This window comes from Manacus candei, unplaced genomic scaffold, assembly GCF_025592945.1.
Source record: "Manacus candei isolate 608988 ecotype Guabito, Panama unplaced genomic scaffold, ASM2559294v1 h1tg000177l, whole genome shotgun sequence".
Classification (NCBI taxonomy): Eukaryota; Metazoa; Chordata; class Aves; order Passeriformes; family Pipridae; genus Manacus; species Manacus candei.
The window spans coordinates 156,308-170,141 of NW_026138225.1; the positions used below are offsets into that span (position 1 = coordinate 156,308).

Sequence of the window (13,834 nt, forward strand, 5' to 3'; positions counted from 1 at the left end):
TTGTGGGGTGGGGGCAAGAGGATCTCAGTCTGCTCTCAAGTTTCACCAAATCCTTTCCCTGGGAATCCTGGGTCCAGGGGTGGTTTGGCTGGGAAGGGGGGATGGAATGGCCTGGAAAAGCCAAGCCTTGCCCTCGCCCTCCCGTTCACAGCCACGGCTACAACGCCTGGAGGGACCCCATGAAGCCCTCCCAGATCCTGGCCAAGCTGTGCAAGGAGGGCAAGGTGGACGGGCCCCACTTCGGGCCGGGAGGGAGAGTCAAAGTCGCCAACAGGGTCTTCACCGGCCCCACGGAGATCGAGGACGAGAACGGTAGGAGCCCCTGGGGGGAGGGCTGGGCAGGGCAGCGGGGCCTGGCTGTCCCCTCGTCCTCCAGGACTGGGATCACGGAACAGTTTGAACCACGGGATGGGTCGGGTTGGGAAGGACCTTAGGAGGTTGTCCAGTTCCAACCCCCCCGAGACAGATCGAGCGGCCCCATCACCCCAACCCTGCAAATCCTCACCCCAAAGGGACCTGCTGGCGCGTCCCCAGGAGAGAGGGAGGGGGGTTGGGGGTGAAGAAGAGGAGGAGAACATGTCAGTGGGCATGGAATTGGTTCAGATTGGGAAAACAAGGGTTGGAGGGAGATCTGGAGAGATGGAGGGATGGAGGGATGGAGGGAGGAGAAGGAGAGGAGTCAGGAAGCACTGGCTGAAGGACAGACTGTCCCCAAGGAGAGGGAGAGTTCTTACCCCTTGGAGCATGGCCCAGCCTGGCCTTCCCAGGGCTCAGGAAGCTGTTCTCCAGGGAACTGCACCCCCAGGCAGTGGGAGATGGGGATTGTGCCCAACACACCCAACGTGTGCCCAAGAAAGGGGAGGTGGGTCGGGGGTGAAAAAGAGGAGGAGAACATGTCAGTGGGCATGGAGTTGGTTCAGATTGGGAAAACACGGGCTGAGGGGGGATCTGGAGAGATGGAGGGATGGAGGGAGGAGGAGAGGAGTCAGGAAGTGTTGGCTGAAGGACAGACTGTCCCCAAGGAGAGGGAGAGTTCTTACCCCTTGGAGCAAGGCCCAGCCTGGCCTTCCCAGGGCTCAGGAAGCTGTTCTCCAGGGAACTGCACCCCCAGGCAGTGGGAGAGGGGGGAGAACATGTCAATGGACATGGAATTGGTACAGGCTGGAGGAGGATCTGGAGAGATGGAGGGATGGAGTCAGGAAGCGTTGGCTGAAGGACAGACTGTCCCCAGAGAAAGGGAGAGCATTGGGCAGTTCTGCCCCTAACCCTGGCCTTCCCAGGGCTCAGGAAGCTGTTCTCCATGGAACTGCACCCCCAGGCAGTGGGAGATGGGGGAGAACGTGTCAATGGACACAGAATTGGTTCAGATTGGGAAAACACGGGCTGGGGGGGGATCTGGAGAGATGGAGGGATGGAGAGGGGAGAGGGAGAAGAGTCGGGAAGCGCTGGCTGCAGGACAGACCGTGTCCCCGAGGAGCTGGAGCAGGGCTGTGGGCAGGGGGTGCCCCCCTGGCCGGCTCTGCAGGCCCTGCCGTGCCCCCCAGGCCAGAAGAAGGCGTCGGACGAGCCCGTGGCGCTGGCGGCCCTGCGGCACTGGCAGGACGTTCCCCGCGCCGGCTGCCGCCTCGTCCCCGAGCACGTGGAGACGCGGCCGCTGCTCAACCCCGACAAGCCGGGCATCGAGCAGGTCCTGGGGGCAAACCAGGGGCACGGGGGGGGGCAAAAACCAGCCTGGAAAACCACCCCGGGGCAGAGGGCACAGGGCTGGGGGCACTTCTGGCATCAACACCTCCGGGCAGTCACCCCTTGAGCCCGCCGGGCAATCTCCTCCTGCTGCTCCAGGCGCGACCGTTCCGCGCCCCAAAGTCCCTTCAGGTCCCGGATTCCCGACCCCTGTGAACCTTTGGGATCACACCAGCCCACGGGGCCCTTCTGCAGGTGGTGGGGAAGGTCTCATGGCAGGGGAGAACCTTGTCCTGCCCCATATTTAGAGAGTTCAGCACTGCAGGCCCTGCCCCATATTTAGAGGGTTCAGCACTGCAGGCCATGCCCCACATCTAGGGGGTTCAGCCCCACATCTGGGGGGTTCAGCCCCACATCTGGGGGTTCATCACTGCAGCCCCTGCCCCATATTTAGAGGGTTCAGCACTGCAGGCCCTGCCCCACATCTAGGGGGTTCCAGCACTGCAGACCCTGCCCCATATTTAGAGGGTCTATCACTGCAGCCCCTGTCCCATATTTAGAGGGTCCAGCACTTCAGGCCCTATCCCACATCTGGGGGGGTTCAGCCCCACATCTGGGGAGTTCAGCACTGCAGGCCCTGCCCCACATCTAGGGGGTTCCAGCACTGCAGACCCTGCCCCATATTTAGAGGGTCTATCACTGCAGCCCCTGTCCCATATTTAGAGGGTCCAGCACTTCAGGCCCTATCCCACATCTGGGGGGGTTCAGCCCCACATCTGGGGAGTTCAGCACTGCAGGCCCTGCCCCATATTTAGAGGGTTCAGCACTGCAGGCCCTGCCCCACATCTGGGGGGTTCAACACTGCAAGCCCTGCCCCATATTTAGAGGGTCCAGCACCACATCTGGGGGTTCAGCACTGCAGGCCCTGCCCCATATTTAGGGGGTTCCAGCACTGCAGGCCCTGCCCCATATTTAGAGGGTTCAGCCCCACATCTGGGGGTTCATTCACTGCAGCCCCTGCCCCATATTTAGAGGGTCCAGCACTGCAGGCCCCACGTCTGGCACGGCCAGGGGGACGTTGGAGGGGAAGAGGAGCTGGGGGAAGGTGGCCACGGACGGGGAGGGGTCTCGGGGGGTCCGAGGGGAGCTGACTGAACCCCTGCACCCCCACAGGGCCGCCTGGAGATGTGGGTGGACATGTTCCCCATGGACATGCCGGCGCCCGGCCCCGCCATCGACATCTCTCCCAGGAAACCCAAGAAGTAAGGAGCCGACCCCGGGGACACCGGGAGAGTGGGATGGAGCCTGGGAACTTGGGATGGAGCCTGGGAGCTGGGGATGGAGCCCGGGAGCTTGGGATGGAGTTTGGGAGCTTGGGATGGAGCCCGGGAGTGTGGGATGGAGCCTGGGAGTGTGGGATGGAGCCCGGGAGCTGGGGATGGAGCCTGGGAGTGTGGGATGGAGCCCGGGAGCTTGGGATGGAGTTTGGGAGCATGGGATGGAGCCTGGGAGCATGGGATGGAGCCTGGGAGCTTGGGATGGAGTCTGGGAGCATGGGATGGAGCCTGGGAGCTTGGGATGGAGCCTGGGAGCGTGGGATGGAGCCCGAGAGTGTGGGATGGAGCCTGGGAGTGTGGGATGGAGCCTGGGAGTGTGGGATGGAGCCCGGGAGCTGGGGATGGAGCCTGGGAGCTTGGGATGGAGTTTGGGAGCATGGGATGGAGCCTGGGAGTGTGGGATGGAGCCCGGGAGTGTGGGATGGAGCCCGGGAGTGTGGGATGGAGCCTGGGAGCTTGGGATGGAGCCTGGGAGCTTGGGATGGAGCCTGGAAGCTTGGGATGGAGCCTGGGAGTGTGGGATGGAGCCCGGCCTCTCCCCTCTCCTGCTGCTGCTCCAGCCCAGGCCTCTGCTGGGGTTCCTCAGCTGGTATTCCCAGAGATCCCAAGGCTGGAGGCAGGGAGAGACAGACACCTTCCCCTTCCAGAGCTGCTCCTGAGGGTGGGGTCCCACCTCTTCCACGCCCTGCAGCTCCCTGTCTTTCCAGACTAGGGAATCCAGCCATTCCTAGCAGAGCAGAGGGCCCAGCACTGACCCTCTCCCAGGTGTGGGTGGGGTTGTCCCAGGGCACGGCATTCCAGGCAGTTTGGATGGGTCTTTCCCAGGAGGTGATGGACAGAACCAGGGCATGGGAGGCTACCAAGGCAGTGCAGGCACATTCCAAGCAGGACAGAGCAGGCACAGGCAGTGCACCAAGAGCCCTTCCCTGCCCACCCTGCGCTCTCCCAGCTCCTTCCCTCAAAATCCCTCCTGGTCCTGCCTTACCCTGCTGTTCCCCATCCTCATGCCCCTTTTCCCGCCACCCTGGAATACAGGGCCGGTGCTGGGAATGCTGCTGGGAGTCTCCTGTGCATCCCAGGCAGAGAGAACATCCCTGGCTCCCAGCTGGAGGTGCCGGAGAGGCAGAACACTGGACAAGCTCCCACCTTTGGGTGCAGCCCCTGCTGCTCTGCTCCCCCCGCCAAGGCCCATCCCAGCTCCCAGGGAGATCATGGAATCATGGAATGCCTTGGGGTCGAAGGGACCTTAAAGATCATGTAATTCCACCCATTCCATGGGCAGGGACACCTCCCACTATCCCAGGTGGCTCCAACCATGCCTTGGACACTCCCAGGGATCCAGGGGCAGCCACAGCTTCTTTGGGAATTCCAGCCCAGCCCCTCCCCACCCTCCCAGCCAGGAATCCCTTCCCAATCTCCCCCCCAAATCCCCCCTTTCCCACTGGGATCCATTCCCTGTGTCCTGTCCCTCCAGGCCTTGTCCCCAGTCCCTCTCCAGCTCTCCTGGAGCCCCTTTAGGCCCTGGAAAGGACTCCAAGGCCTCCCTGGATCCTTCTCTTCTCCACCTGAACAGTCCCAGCTCTCCCAGCCTGGCTCCATTAAGAACAGCCCCATCCCTCCAGTCACCTCCATGGTCGAGTTCCCCTCCTGTTCCTGCCCTCATGGATCCCTCAGTTGATCCCTGTGAGATCCTGGTGCCCATCCCTGGTTTCTGGCAGGGGGTTGTGTCCCAACACACCCAACGTGCGCCCAAAAGAAAGAGGGAGACGGGTCGGGGGTGAAGAAGAGGATGAGAACACGTCAGTGGACACGGAATTGGTTCAGACTGGGAAAACATGGGCTGGGGGCGGATCTGGAGAGATGGAGGGATGGAGGATGGAGAAGGGAGAAGGAGAGGAGTCAGGAAGTGTTGGCTGAAGGACAGACTGTCCCCAAGGAGAGGGAGAGTTCTACCCCTGGGAGCAAGGCCCAACTGGCCTTCCCAGGGCTCAGGAAGCTGTTCTCCAGGGAACTGCACCCCCAGGCAGTGGGAGAGGGGGGTTGTGCCCAACACACCCAACGTGTGCCCAAAAGAAAGAGGGAGACGGGTCAGGGGTGAAGAAGAGGAGGAGAACGTGTTGATGGACACGGAATTGGTTCAGACTGGGAAAACACGGGCTGGGGGGGGGATCTGGAGAGATCCTGCCCCCTTCCTGCCCCTCACCTGGATTTTCCCCTTCCCGCTGCCAGGTACGAGCTGCGGGTGATCGTGTGGAACACGGACGAGGTCATCCTGGAGGACGACGACTACTTCACGGGCGAGAAGTCCAGCGACATCTTCGTCAGGGGGTGGGTGCCCAGGGGGACATCCCAGCGCCACCTCCCCGCCCTGGGGGGGGGTCCCAGGGTGCTTCTGGGGGGGCACTGCAGGGTCTCAGCGCTGCCAGGCTCTCCTGAGATGGTTCCTCGCCTCTCCACTTCTCATCCCTGTGCCCACGCTGGGATCTGGAGCGGGTTGGGATCTGGGAGGGCAGGAAGGCCCCTGTTGAGGGATCTGGACAGGCTGGATCCACGGGAAGAGCAGTGGGGATCTGGCGAGGCTGGATCCATGGGAAGAGCAGTGGGGATGTGGCCAGGCTGGATCCATGGGAAGAGCAGTGGGGATGTGGCCAGGCTAGATCCATGGGAAGAGCAGTGGGAGGGCAGGAAGGCCCTGCCCAGGGATGTGGCCAGGCTAGATCCATGGGAAGAGCAGTGGGAGGGCAGGAAGGCCCTGCCACAGGATGTGGACAGGTGGGATCCATGGGAAGAGCAGTGGGGATCTGGCGAGGCTGGATCCATGGGAAGAGCAGCGGGAGGGCAGGAAGGCCCTGCCCAGGGATGTGGCCAGGCTGGATCCATGGGAAGAGCAGGGGCAGAGAAGGGCAGGAAGGCCCTGCTGAGGGATCTGGACAGGCTGGATCCATGGGAAGAGCAGTGGGAGGGCAGGAAGGCCCTGCTGAGGGATGTGGACAGGCTGGATCCATGGGAAGAGCAGTGGGAGGGCAGGAAGGCCCTGCTGAGGGATCTGGACAGGCTGGATCCATGGGAAGAGCAGTGGGGATCTGGCCAGGCTGGATCCATGGGAAAAGCAGCAGGAGGGCAGGAAGGCCCTGCCCAGGGGTGTGGCCAGGCTGGATCCATGGGAAGAGCTTTTAGGGGATGATGCTCTCCTGCTGGGAGAGAAGATGCCTGACATCTGTGTCAGGGGGGGAAATGGCCACAGCCCCCCTGCCTGGTCCTCTCTGCCCCCTCTGACCTTGTCCCAGTCCCCCCTCTTGGCACCCGAGCCCCGCACGCTCCGGTTCCGGCGCCCGCAGCCAAACTCTGGTTCCTTCCCGGCTCTGCTTCGCTCTCCCACTCAGCAGGAGGGGAAAAGCCCCTTCCAAACCCTGCCCCCAGCGTGGAATTGTAGTATTATGGAATCGTGGAGCGGTTTGTGAAGGAAAGGAACTCCAGAGATTGCTTAAATCACACTCCCTCTGCCAAGGGCAGGGACAGTTCCCGCTATCCCAGGGGATCCAACCAGGCTTGGACACTCCCAGGGATCCAGGGGCAGCCACAGCTTCTCTGGGAATTCCAGCCCAGCCCCTCCCCACCCTCCCAGCCAGGAATCCCTTCCCAATCTCCCCCCCAAATCTCCCCTTTCCCACTGGGATCCATTCCCTGGGGCCTGGCATTCCAGGCCCTGATCCCCAGTCCCTCTCCAGCTCTCCTGGAGCCCCTTCAGGCTCTGGAAGGGGCTCCAAGCTCTCCCTGGAGCTCAGTGTTTTCCTTTAATCCCTTGGAGCCGCATCTCACAGGATTTATCTTCCAAGAATCTGAGAAGCCCAGTCTGGAGCCATCCCAGCTCCATAGAACCATAGAATTCCAGACTGGTTTGGGTGGGAAAGGACCTGAAATCCCATCCCACTTCATGGGCAGGGACACCTCCCACTACCCCAGGTTGCTCCAACCTGGCTTTGGACACTCCCAGAGATCCAGGGGCAGCCACAGCTTCTCTGGGCAGCCTGTGCCAGGGCCTCCCCACCCTCCCAGACAGGAATCCCTTCCCAGTCTCCCATCTCTCCCTGCCCTCTGGCAGTGGGATCCATTCCCTGTGTCCTGTCCCTCCAGCCCTTGTCCCCCGTCCCTCTCCAGCTCTCCCGTGATCCCTTCCCATCCTGCTCTGTTCCCGCAACGCTCCCAGCTCCCATCCAGCTCCCAGACGACCCATTCTCATCCCTTTCTCCCAAACTTCCCTGTCCCCCCCCCCATCCCCTTGTGCCCGTTGTGCCCCTTTGTCCAGAGCAGCCCCAATCCTCTTGGCTCCCCTCTCTCGGCTCCTCCCAGTCCTGGAGCCCCCCTGGCTGCACGGACAGGGGGGTCCTGTGTCACCCGTGTCACCCGTGTCCCCCCCTGGCCCCTCAGGTGGCTGAAGGGGCAGCAGGAGGACAAGCAGGACACGGACGTCCACTACCACTCGCTCACCGGGGAGGGCAACTTCAACTGGAGGTACATCTTCCCCTTCGACTACCTGATGGCCGAGGAGAAGATCGTCATCTCCAAGAAGGAGTCCATGTTCTCCTGGGACGAGACCGAGTACAAGATCCCGGCCCGGCTCACCCTGCAGGTCTGGGACGCCGACCACTTCTCGGCCGACGACTTCCTGGGTGAGCGGAGCCCACGGGGCACTCGGGAGGCGGCTGGGAAGGGCCTGCCCAGGGATGTGGACAGGCTGGATCCGTGGGAAGAGCAGTGGGAGGGCAGGAAGGCCCTGCCTAGGGATATGGACAGGCTGGATCCATGGGAAGAGCAGTGGCAGGGCAGGAAGGGCAGGAAGGCCCCTATTGAGGGATATGGACAGGCTGGATCCATGGGAAGAGCAGTGGCAGGGAAGGAAGGCCCTGCTGAAGGATCTGGACAGGCTGGATCCATGGGAAGAGCAGTGGCAGGGAAGGAAGGTCCTGCTGAAGGATCTGGACAGGCTGGATCCATGGGAAGAGCAGTGGCAGGGCAGGAAGGGCAGGAAGGCCTCTACTGAGGGATATGGACAGGCTGGATCCATGGGAAGAGCAGTGGCAGGGCAGGAAGGCCCTGCTGAAGGATCTGGACAGGCTGGATCCATGGGAAGAGCAGTGGCAGGGAAGGAAGGTCCTGCTGAAGGATCTGGACAGGCTGGATCCATGGGAAGAGCAGTGGCAGGGCAGGAAGGCCCCTATTGAGGGATGTGGACAGGTTGGATCCATGGGAAGAGCAGTGGCAGGGCAGGAAGGCCCTGCTGAAGGATCTGGACAGGCTGGATCCACGGGAAAAGCAGCAGGAGGGCAGGAAGGCCCTGCTGAGGGATGTAGACAGGTTGGATCCATGGGAAGAGCAGGGCAGGGCAGTAAGGGCAGGAAGGCCCCTATTGAGGGATATGGACAGGCTGGATCCATGGGAAGAGCAGTGGGAGGGCAGGAAGGCCCTGCTGAAGGATCTGGACAGGCTGGATCCATGGGAAGAGCAGTGGCAGGGCAGGAAGGGCAGGAAGGCCCCTATTGAGGGATATGGACAGGCTGAATCCATGGGAAGAGCAGTGGGAGGGCAGGAAGGCCCTGCTGAAGGATCTGGACAGGCTGGATCCATGGGAAGAGCAGTGGCAGGGAAGGAAGGTCCTGCTGAAGGATCTGGACAGGCTGGATCCATGGGAAGAGCAGTGGCAGGGCAGGAAGGGCAGGAAGGCCCCTATTGAGGGATATGGACAGGCTGGATCCATGGGAAGAGCAGTGGGAGGGCAGGAAGGCCCTGCTGAAGGATCTGGACAGGCTGGATCCATGGGAAGAGCAGGGCAGGGCAGGAAGGCCCTGCCAATGGATCTGGCCAGGCTGGATCCATGGGCTGAGGTCAGTGGTGTGAGGGCCAACCAGGCCAAGTGCCAGGTCCTGTCCTTGGGTCACCACAACCCCCTGGAACCCTCCAGGCTGGGACAGAGGGGCTGGAAACCTGGAAAAGGCCCTGGGGGTGTTGGTGGCAGCGGCTGGACACGATCCCAGCTGTGCCAGGGGATGGTCAGGTTGGACAGGAGGAGGAATTCCCTGCTGGAAAGGGTGGTCAGGCACTGGCAGGGGCTGCCCAGGGAGGTTTGGAGTGCCCAGCCCTGGAGGTGTCCCAGGAAGGCCTGGCCGTGGCACTCTGTGACAAGGTGGGCATGGGGCACAGGGGGGATCCACAGGCTGGGAGGGCTTTTCCAGCCCAGATGATCCCAGGATTCTGGGAGCCGTCCTCTCCACCGTAGCACCAGCAGCTCTTTACTTCCCAGAGCTGGTTCAGAGCTTCTCCTCCGGGCAGGACCTGCCAGTCCAGCCCCTGTGCAGCATTCTGGGGGTGCCAACCCCCGTGCCCTCTCTGCAGCATTCTGGGGGTGCCAACCCCTGTGCCCTCCCCTCTTTCTCCTGCCAGGGGCCATCGAGCTGGACCTGAACCGCTTCCCCCGGGGGGCCAAGACCTCCAAGCAGTGCAGCCTGGAGATGGTGACCAAGGAGGCAGAGCTGCCCATGATCTCCATCTTCAAGCAGAAGCGGGTGAAGGGCTGGTGGCCCTTCGTGGCCAGGGACGAGAACGACGAGCTGGAGATCACGGTGAGGGCGGGGAGGTCACTCCTTGGAGACACCTTCCATCCCCCCCCTCCCTGCGTTCCCCCGGGAAACCCCTCTGTCTCCAGGCCCTGGGGGCCGAGGTGGCAGCGTGTGCCAGGCCCCAGCACGTGTGCCAGGCCCCAGCAGGGCTCTGTGCTCCCTGCAGGGCAAAGTGGAGGCTGAGCTGCACCTCCTGACGGCCGAGGAGGCCGAGAAATCCCCCGCCGGGCTGGCTCGGAACGAGCCCGACCCCCTGGAGAAACCCAAGTAAGTGGGAAGCCCCCTCTCTGCAGCAGCTACCCAGGATCCTGGGCTTCTGCTCCCACCTGGAGTGCTGCATCCAGCTCTGGGGCTGCGGGAATGAGGCCAGAGGAGGCCCCGGAGATGCTGCCAGGGCTGGAGCCCCTCTGCTCTGGAGCCAGGCTGGGAGAGCTGGGGGGGCTCCCATGGGGAAGGGAAGGATCCAGGGAGACCTTGGAGCCCCTTCCAGAGCCTAAAGGGGCTCCAGGAGAGCTGGAGAGGGACTGGGGACAAGGCATGGAGGGATAGGACACAGGGAATGGCTTCCCACTGCCAGAAGGCAGGGAGAGATGGGAGATTGGGAAGGAATCCTTCCCTGTGAGGGTGGGGAGGCCCTGCACAGGTTGCCCAGAGAAGCTGTGGCTGCCCCTGGATCCCTGGGAGTGTCCAAGGCCAGGCTGGAGCCACCTGGGATAGCGGGAGGTGTCCCTGCCCATGGCAGGGGTGGGACTGGATGGGATTTAAGATCCCTTCCCACCTAAACCAGTCTGGGATCTGGGACTCTGGGAGGTGTGGTGGGGTGGTCCCTCAGGAGGGAGACGGGTATGGGGAGTGAGGGATTTGGGAATGAGAGTCCTGGGCAGAGCCACCTTCAGTGCTTCCCCCACTGCCTGCTCTTCACTGCCCCGCTGCTTTTCCTTAATCCCTCCCTCCTCTGCCTCTCCTCTCGGCTCCAGCTCCTTTCCTTGGCCTCCCCACCCCCTCTCCTCCCCTCCAGCACTGACTGGAATCTTCCTGTTGCCTCCTCATCACCCTGCAGTCCTTCCTCTGGCACAAGGAATCCTGGAATCACAGGGTGCTTTGGGTGGGAAGGGGCAGGGACACCTCCCACTAGCCCAGGTCGCTCCAAGCCCCGTCCAACCCGACCTGGGACATTTCCAGGGATCCAGGGGCAGCCACAGCTTCTCTGGGCATCCAGAGAAGTGCAGGAATAACTCTGGTATTGGAATAACAACTTCCTTGCCCCGCAGCCGCCCGGACACGTCCTTCATCTGGTTCCTGAACCCGCTCAAGTCCATCAAATACCTCATCTGCACGCGCTACAAGTGGCTCATCATCAAGATCGTGCTGGCCCTGCTGCTCCTCGTCATGGTGGCCCTGTTCCTCTACAGCATGCCGGGCTACATGGTCAAGAAGCTGCTGGGGGCCTGAAGGACGGGAGCCTCTCTCACGTCCCAGCCTTTCCCTGGCTCCACGTCCGTCCTTCTCCTCCCCACAGCCCTCGGCAGCTCGGGGGCATCTCCTCCCTGCTGCTGCTGCTGCTGGATTGCTCCTGGATTCCTCCTGGATTCCTCCTGGATTCCTCCTCTGGTCCCCTTCAGGCTCTGGTCCCATGGGAGTGGGGCTGGAGGGTGGCGTCAATCCCGAGGCTGGGGATGGGATCGATCCCGAGGTTGTGCATCCCTCACCAGGGCTGGGATTGATCCCGAGGCTGGAGATGGGATCGATCCCGAGGCTGTGCATCCCTCACTGGGGATGGGATCGATCCCAAGGCTGTGCATCCCTCGCCAGGGCTGGGATTGATCCCAAGGCTGAAGATGGGATCGATCCCAAGGCTGTGCATCCCTCACTGGAGATGGGATCGATCCCAAGGCTGTGCATCCCTCACTGGAGATGGGATCGATCCCGAGGTTGTGCATCCCTCACCGGGGCTGGGATCGATCCCAAGGCTGTGCATCCCTCACCAGGGATGGGATCGATCCCGAGGCTGTGCATCCCTCACCAGGGATGGGATCGATCCCAAGGCTGTGCATCCCTCACTGGAGATGGGATCGATCCCAAGGCTGTGCATCCCTCACCAGGGATGGGGTCGATCCCAAGGCTGTGCATCCCTCACTGGAGATGGGATCGATCCCGAGGTTGTGCATCCCTCACCAGGGATGGGGTCGATCCCAAGGCTGTGCATCCCTCACTGGAGATGGGATCGATCCCAAGGCTGTGCATCCCTCACTGGAGATGGGATCGATCCCGAGGTTGTGCATCCCTCACTGGAGATGGGATCGATCCCGAGGTTGTGCATCCCTCACCAGGGTTGGGATTGATCCCAAGGTTGTGCATCCCTCACCAGGGATGGGATGGGATCGATCCCGAGGCTGTGCATCCCTCACTGGAGATGGGATCGATTCCAAGGTTGTGCATCCCTCACTGGAGATGGGATCGATCCCAAGGCTGTGCATCCCTCACCAGGGATGGGATGGGATCGATCCCAAGGCTGTGCATCCCTCACCAGGGATGGGATTGATCCCAAGGCTGTGCATCCCTCACCAGGGATGGGATCGATCCCGAGGCTGTGCATCCCTCACTGGAGATGGGATCGATCCCAAGGCTGTGCATCCCTCACTGGAGATGGGATCGATCCCGAGGCTGTGCATCCCTCACTGGAGATGGGATCGATCCCAAGGCTGTGCATCCCTCACTGGAGATGGGATCGATCCCGAGGCTGTGCATCCCTCACCGGGGATGGGATCGATCCCAAGGCTGTGCATCCCTCACTGGAGATGGGATCGATCCTGGGGCTGTGCATCCCTCACCGGGGATGGGATCGATCCCGAGGTTGTGCATCCTTCACCAGGGTTGGGATCAATCCCAAGGTTGTGCATCCCTCGCCAGGGCTGGGAGAGCTGCCCAGCCGGCTCGGGGGGGTGGCTCAGGGGCCTCTCCCCTCCTGGGCATCTCAGCCCCCAGGCCCAGGGCAAGGAGAGGGCAGCTGGGGCTGTGCTGGTGGAGCTCCGGGATCGCTCCCAAAGGGCTCGTTGGAGGGATATTCAGAACCCAGGATGGAGCAGGGAGCTGGGATGGAGCAGTGGGGACACTCCAGTGCCCCCAGGGCCAGGGCCCAGCGCTCCCCCAGTGCCTGTCCCCCCTGCCCCATGGTAGCTCTGGAGGTCCCCGCCGTGGGGACACGGGACACGGTGCCCCAGCAGCCCCCAGGGAGCCCTGGGGGTGGGCGAGGGCCAGGCCCTGCCCTTCCCTCCCCGTGGAGGGCTCCCACAGCTCAAACACCCTCCTGAGATCCCCCACCCGGAGGGGTCGGTGGCTGGACGGCCCCGGGGGGGGTCTCACAGGGTCTCTGGCAGGGCGGGAGCTCTCCCCGCGTGCCTCGGGATCCTCCGCGTGTTCCCTCTGGATTGGCGATCCCCGCGGCCGGAGCCTTTCCTGCCTGGAGCCTTTCCTGCCGCGTGTCTTCGGGAAGGGCTCTTTCCCATCATATTTAGCTGGGGAAGAGCCGCCTTTCCCAGCTCCCAGTGTGCGAGACCCCTCACCGAGGAACCGAGGAACGGCCCGGAGGCGCTTGGGGGTTGTTGCTGTTGAAATCCATCCAAATGTGATAAACTGAGAAAATGATTCGGGCTAGTTAAAAGAAAACAGCGTAAGGTCAATACGACCTGGAGAGAGAAAAGAAAAACAAATCGTAAAACTTAATTGGGCCCCTGTGAAGAGATAAAACGAGTTACCTCCCTTTTTCCTTGTGTAAGATTTATAGTGAAGGGATTTTGTTTAGTTAGCTGGATAATAGCACCTTTCTTAAAAATTTATAACTTTGTATAGATAACAAGCAAACATCTGCTGAATGTCTGACTTAACAATGTGTAATATTTATGCTTATGTATAATGAATATTCATGAATTAGTTGGAAATAAATGTAGAACAACTGTCTCCTTTGGGCGTGACAGGCGTTAGGAGTTGTTGAACCCCCTCCCTGATCACCCAGCGCTGAGTTTGCTTTTATCATCATATAATAAATTCTGATTGGAAATCACCCGACTGGGTTTCTATTTCTCACACAAATAAAAACCCGGTTTCACGTCCGGGTTGTGGAGCTCTGGGGTCAGGGGTATCAGACTGCCCGGCGCTCCCGCTCTTCCCGAGGAGCCCTTCCCTCCTTCCTGGTGCTCCCGC

The 13,834-nt window shown here is 61.8% G+C and overlaps 2 protein-coding genes across 30 annotated transcripts in view; both read left to right on the forward strand.

The window, feature by feature from the left end:
- Window positions 1-13,694, forward strand: part of OTOF (otoferlin) — a 130,974-nt gene extending 117,280 nt beyond the window's left edge. The window contains exons 39-48 of one of the 28 annotated variants that reach the window (XM_051773770.1): window positions 152-312; window positions 1,545-1,687; window positions 2,857-2,945; window positions 5,250-5,348; window positions 7,449-7,690; window positions 9,459-9,637; window positions 9,801-9,901; window positions 10,906-11,327; window positions 11,490-12,064; window positions 12,103-13,694. In XM_051773770.1, coding sequence (XP_051629730.1) covers window positions 152-312; window positions 1,545-1,687; window positions 2,857-2,945; window positions 5,250-5,348; window positions 7,449-7,690; window positions 9,459-9,637; window positions 9,801-9,901; window positions 10,906-11,086 — 1,195 coding nt within the window. In that variant the 3' untranslated portion in view covers window positions 11,087-11,327; window positions 11,490-12,064; window positions 12,103-13,694. Of the gene's footprint in view, window positions 1-151; window positions 313-1,544; window positions 1,688-2,856; window positions 2,946-5,249; window positions 5,349-7,448; window positions 7,691-9,458; window positions 9,638-9,800; window positions 9,902-10,905; window positions 11,328-11,489 lie in introns of all 28 variants that reach the window. The other 27 variants (XM_051773768.1, XM_051773777.1, XM_051773784.1 and 24 more) reach the window with 27 other exon arrangements.
- Window positions 11,311-13,694, forward strand: LOC127463863 (uncharacterized). 2 transcript variants are annotated; one of them, XM_051773826.1, is made up of 3 exons: window positions 11,311-11,348; window positions 11,620-11,666; window positions 12,280-13,694. In XM_051773826.1, the coding sequence occupies exons 1-3, from the start codon at window positions 11,311-11,313 to the stop codon at window positions 13,269-13,271; spliced, it is 1,077 nt and encodes a 358-aa protein (XP_051629786.1). In that variant the 3' UTR covers window positions 13,272-13,694. The 2 variants fall into 2 exon arrangements, with proteins under 2 accessions (XP_051629786.1, XP_051629785.1); XM_051773825.1 differs by having other exon boundaries at window positions 11,322-11,348; window positions 11,620-11,664; window positions 12,202-13,694.
- Window positions 13,695-13,834: the final 140 nt, after the last annotated feature.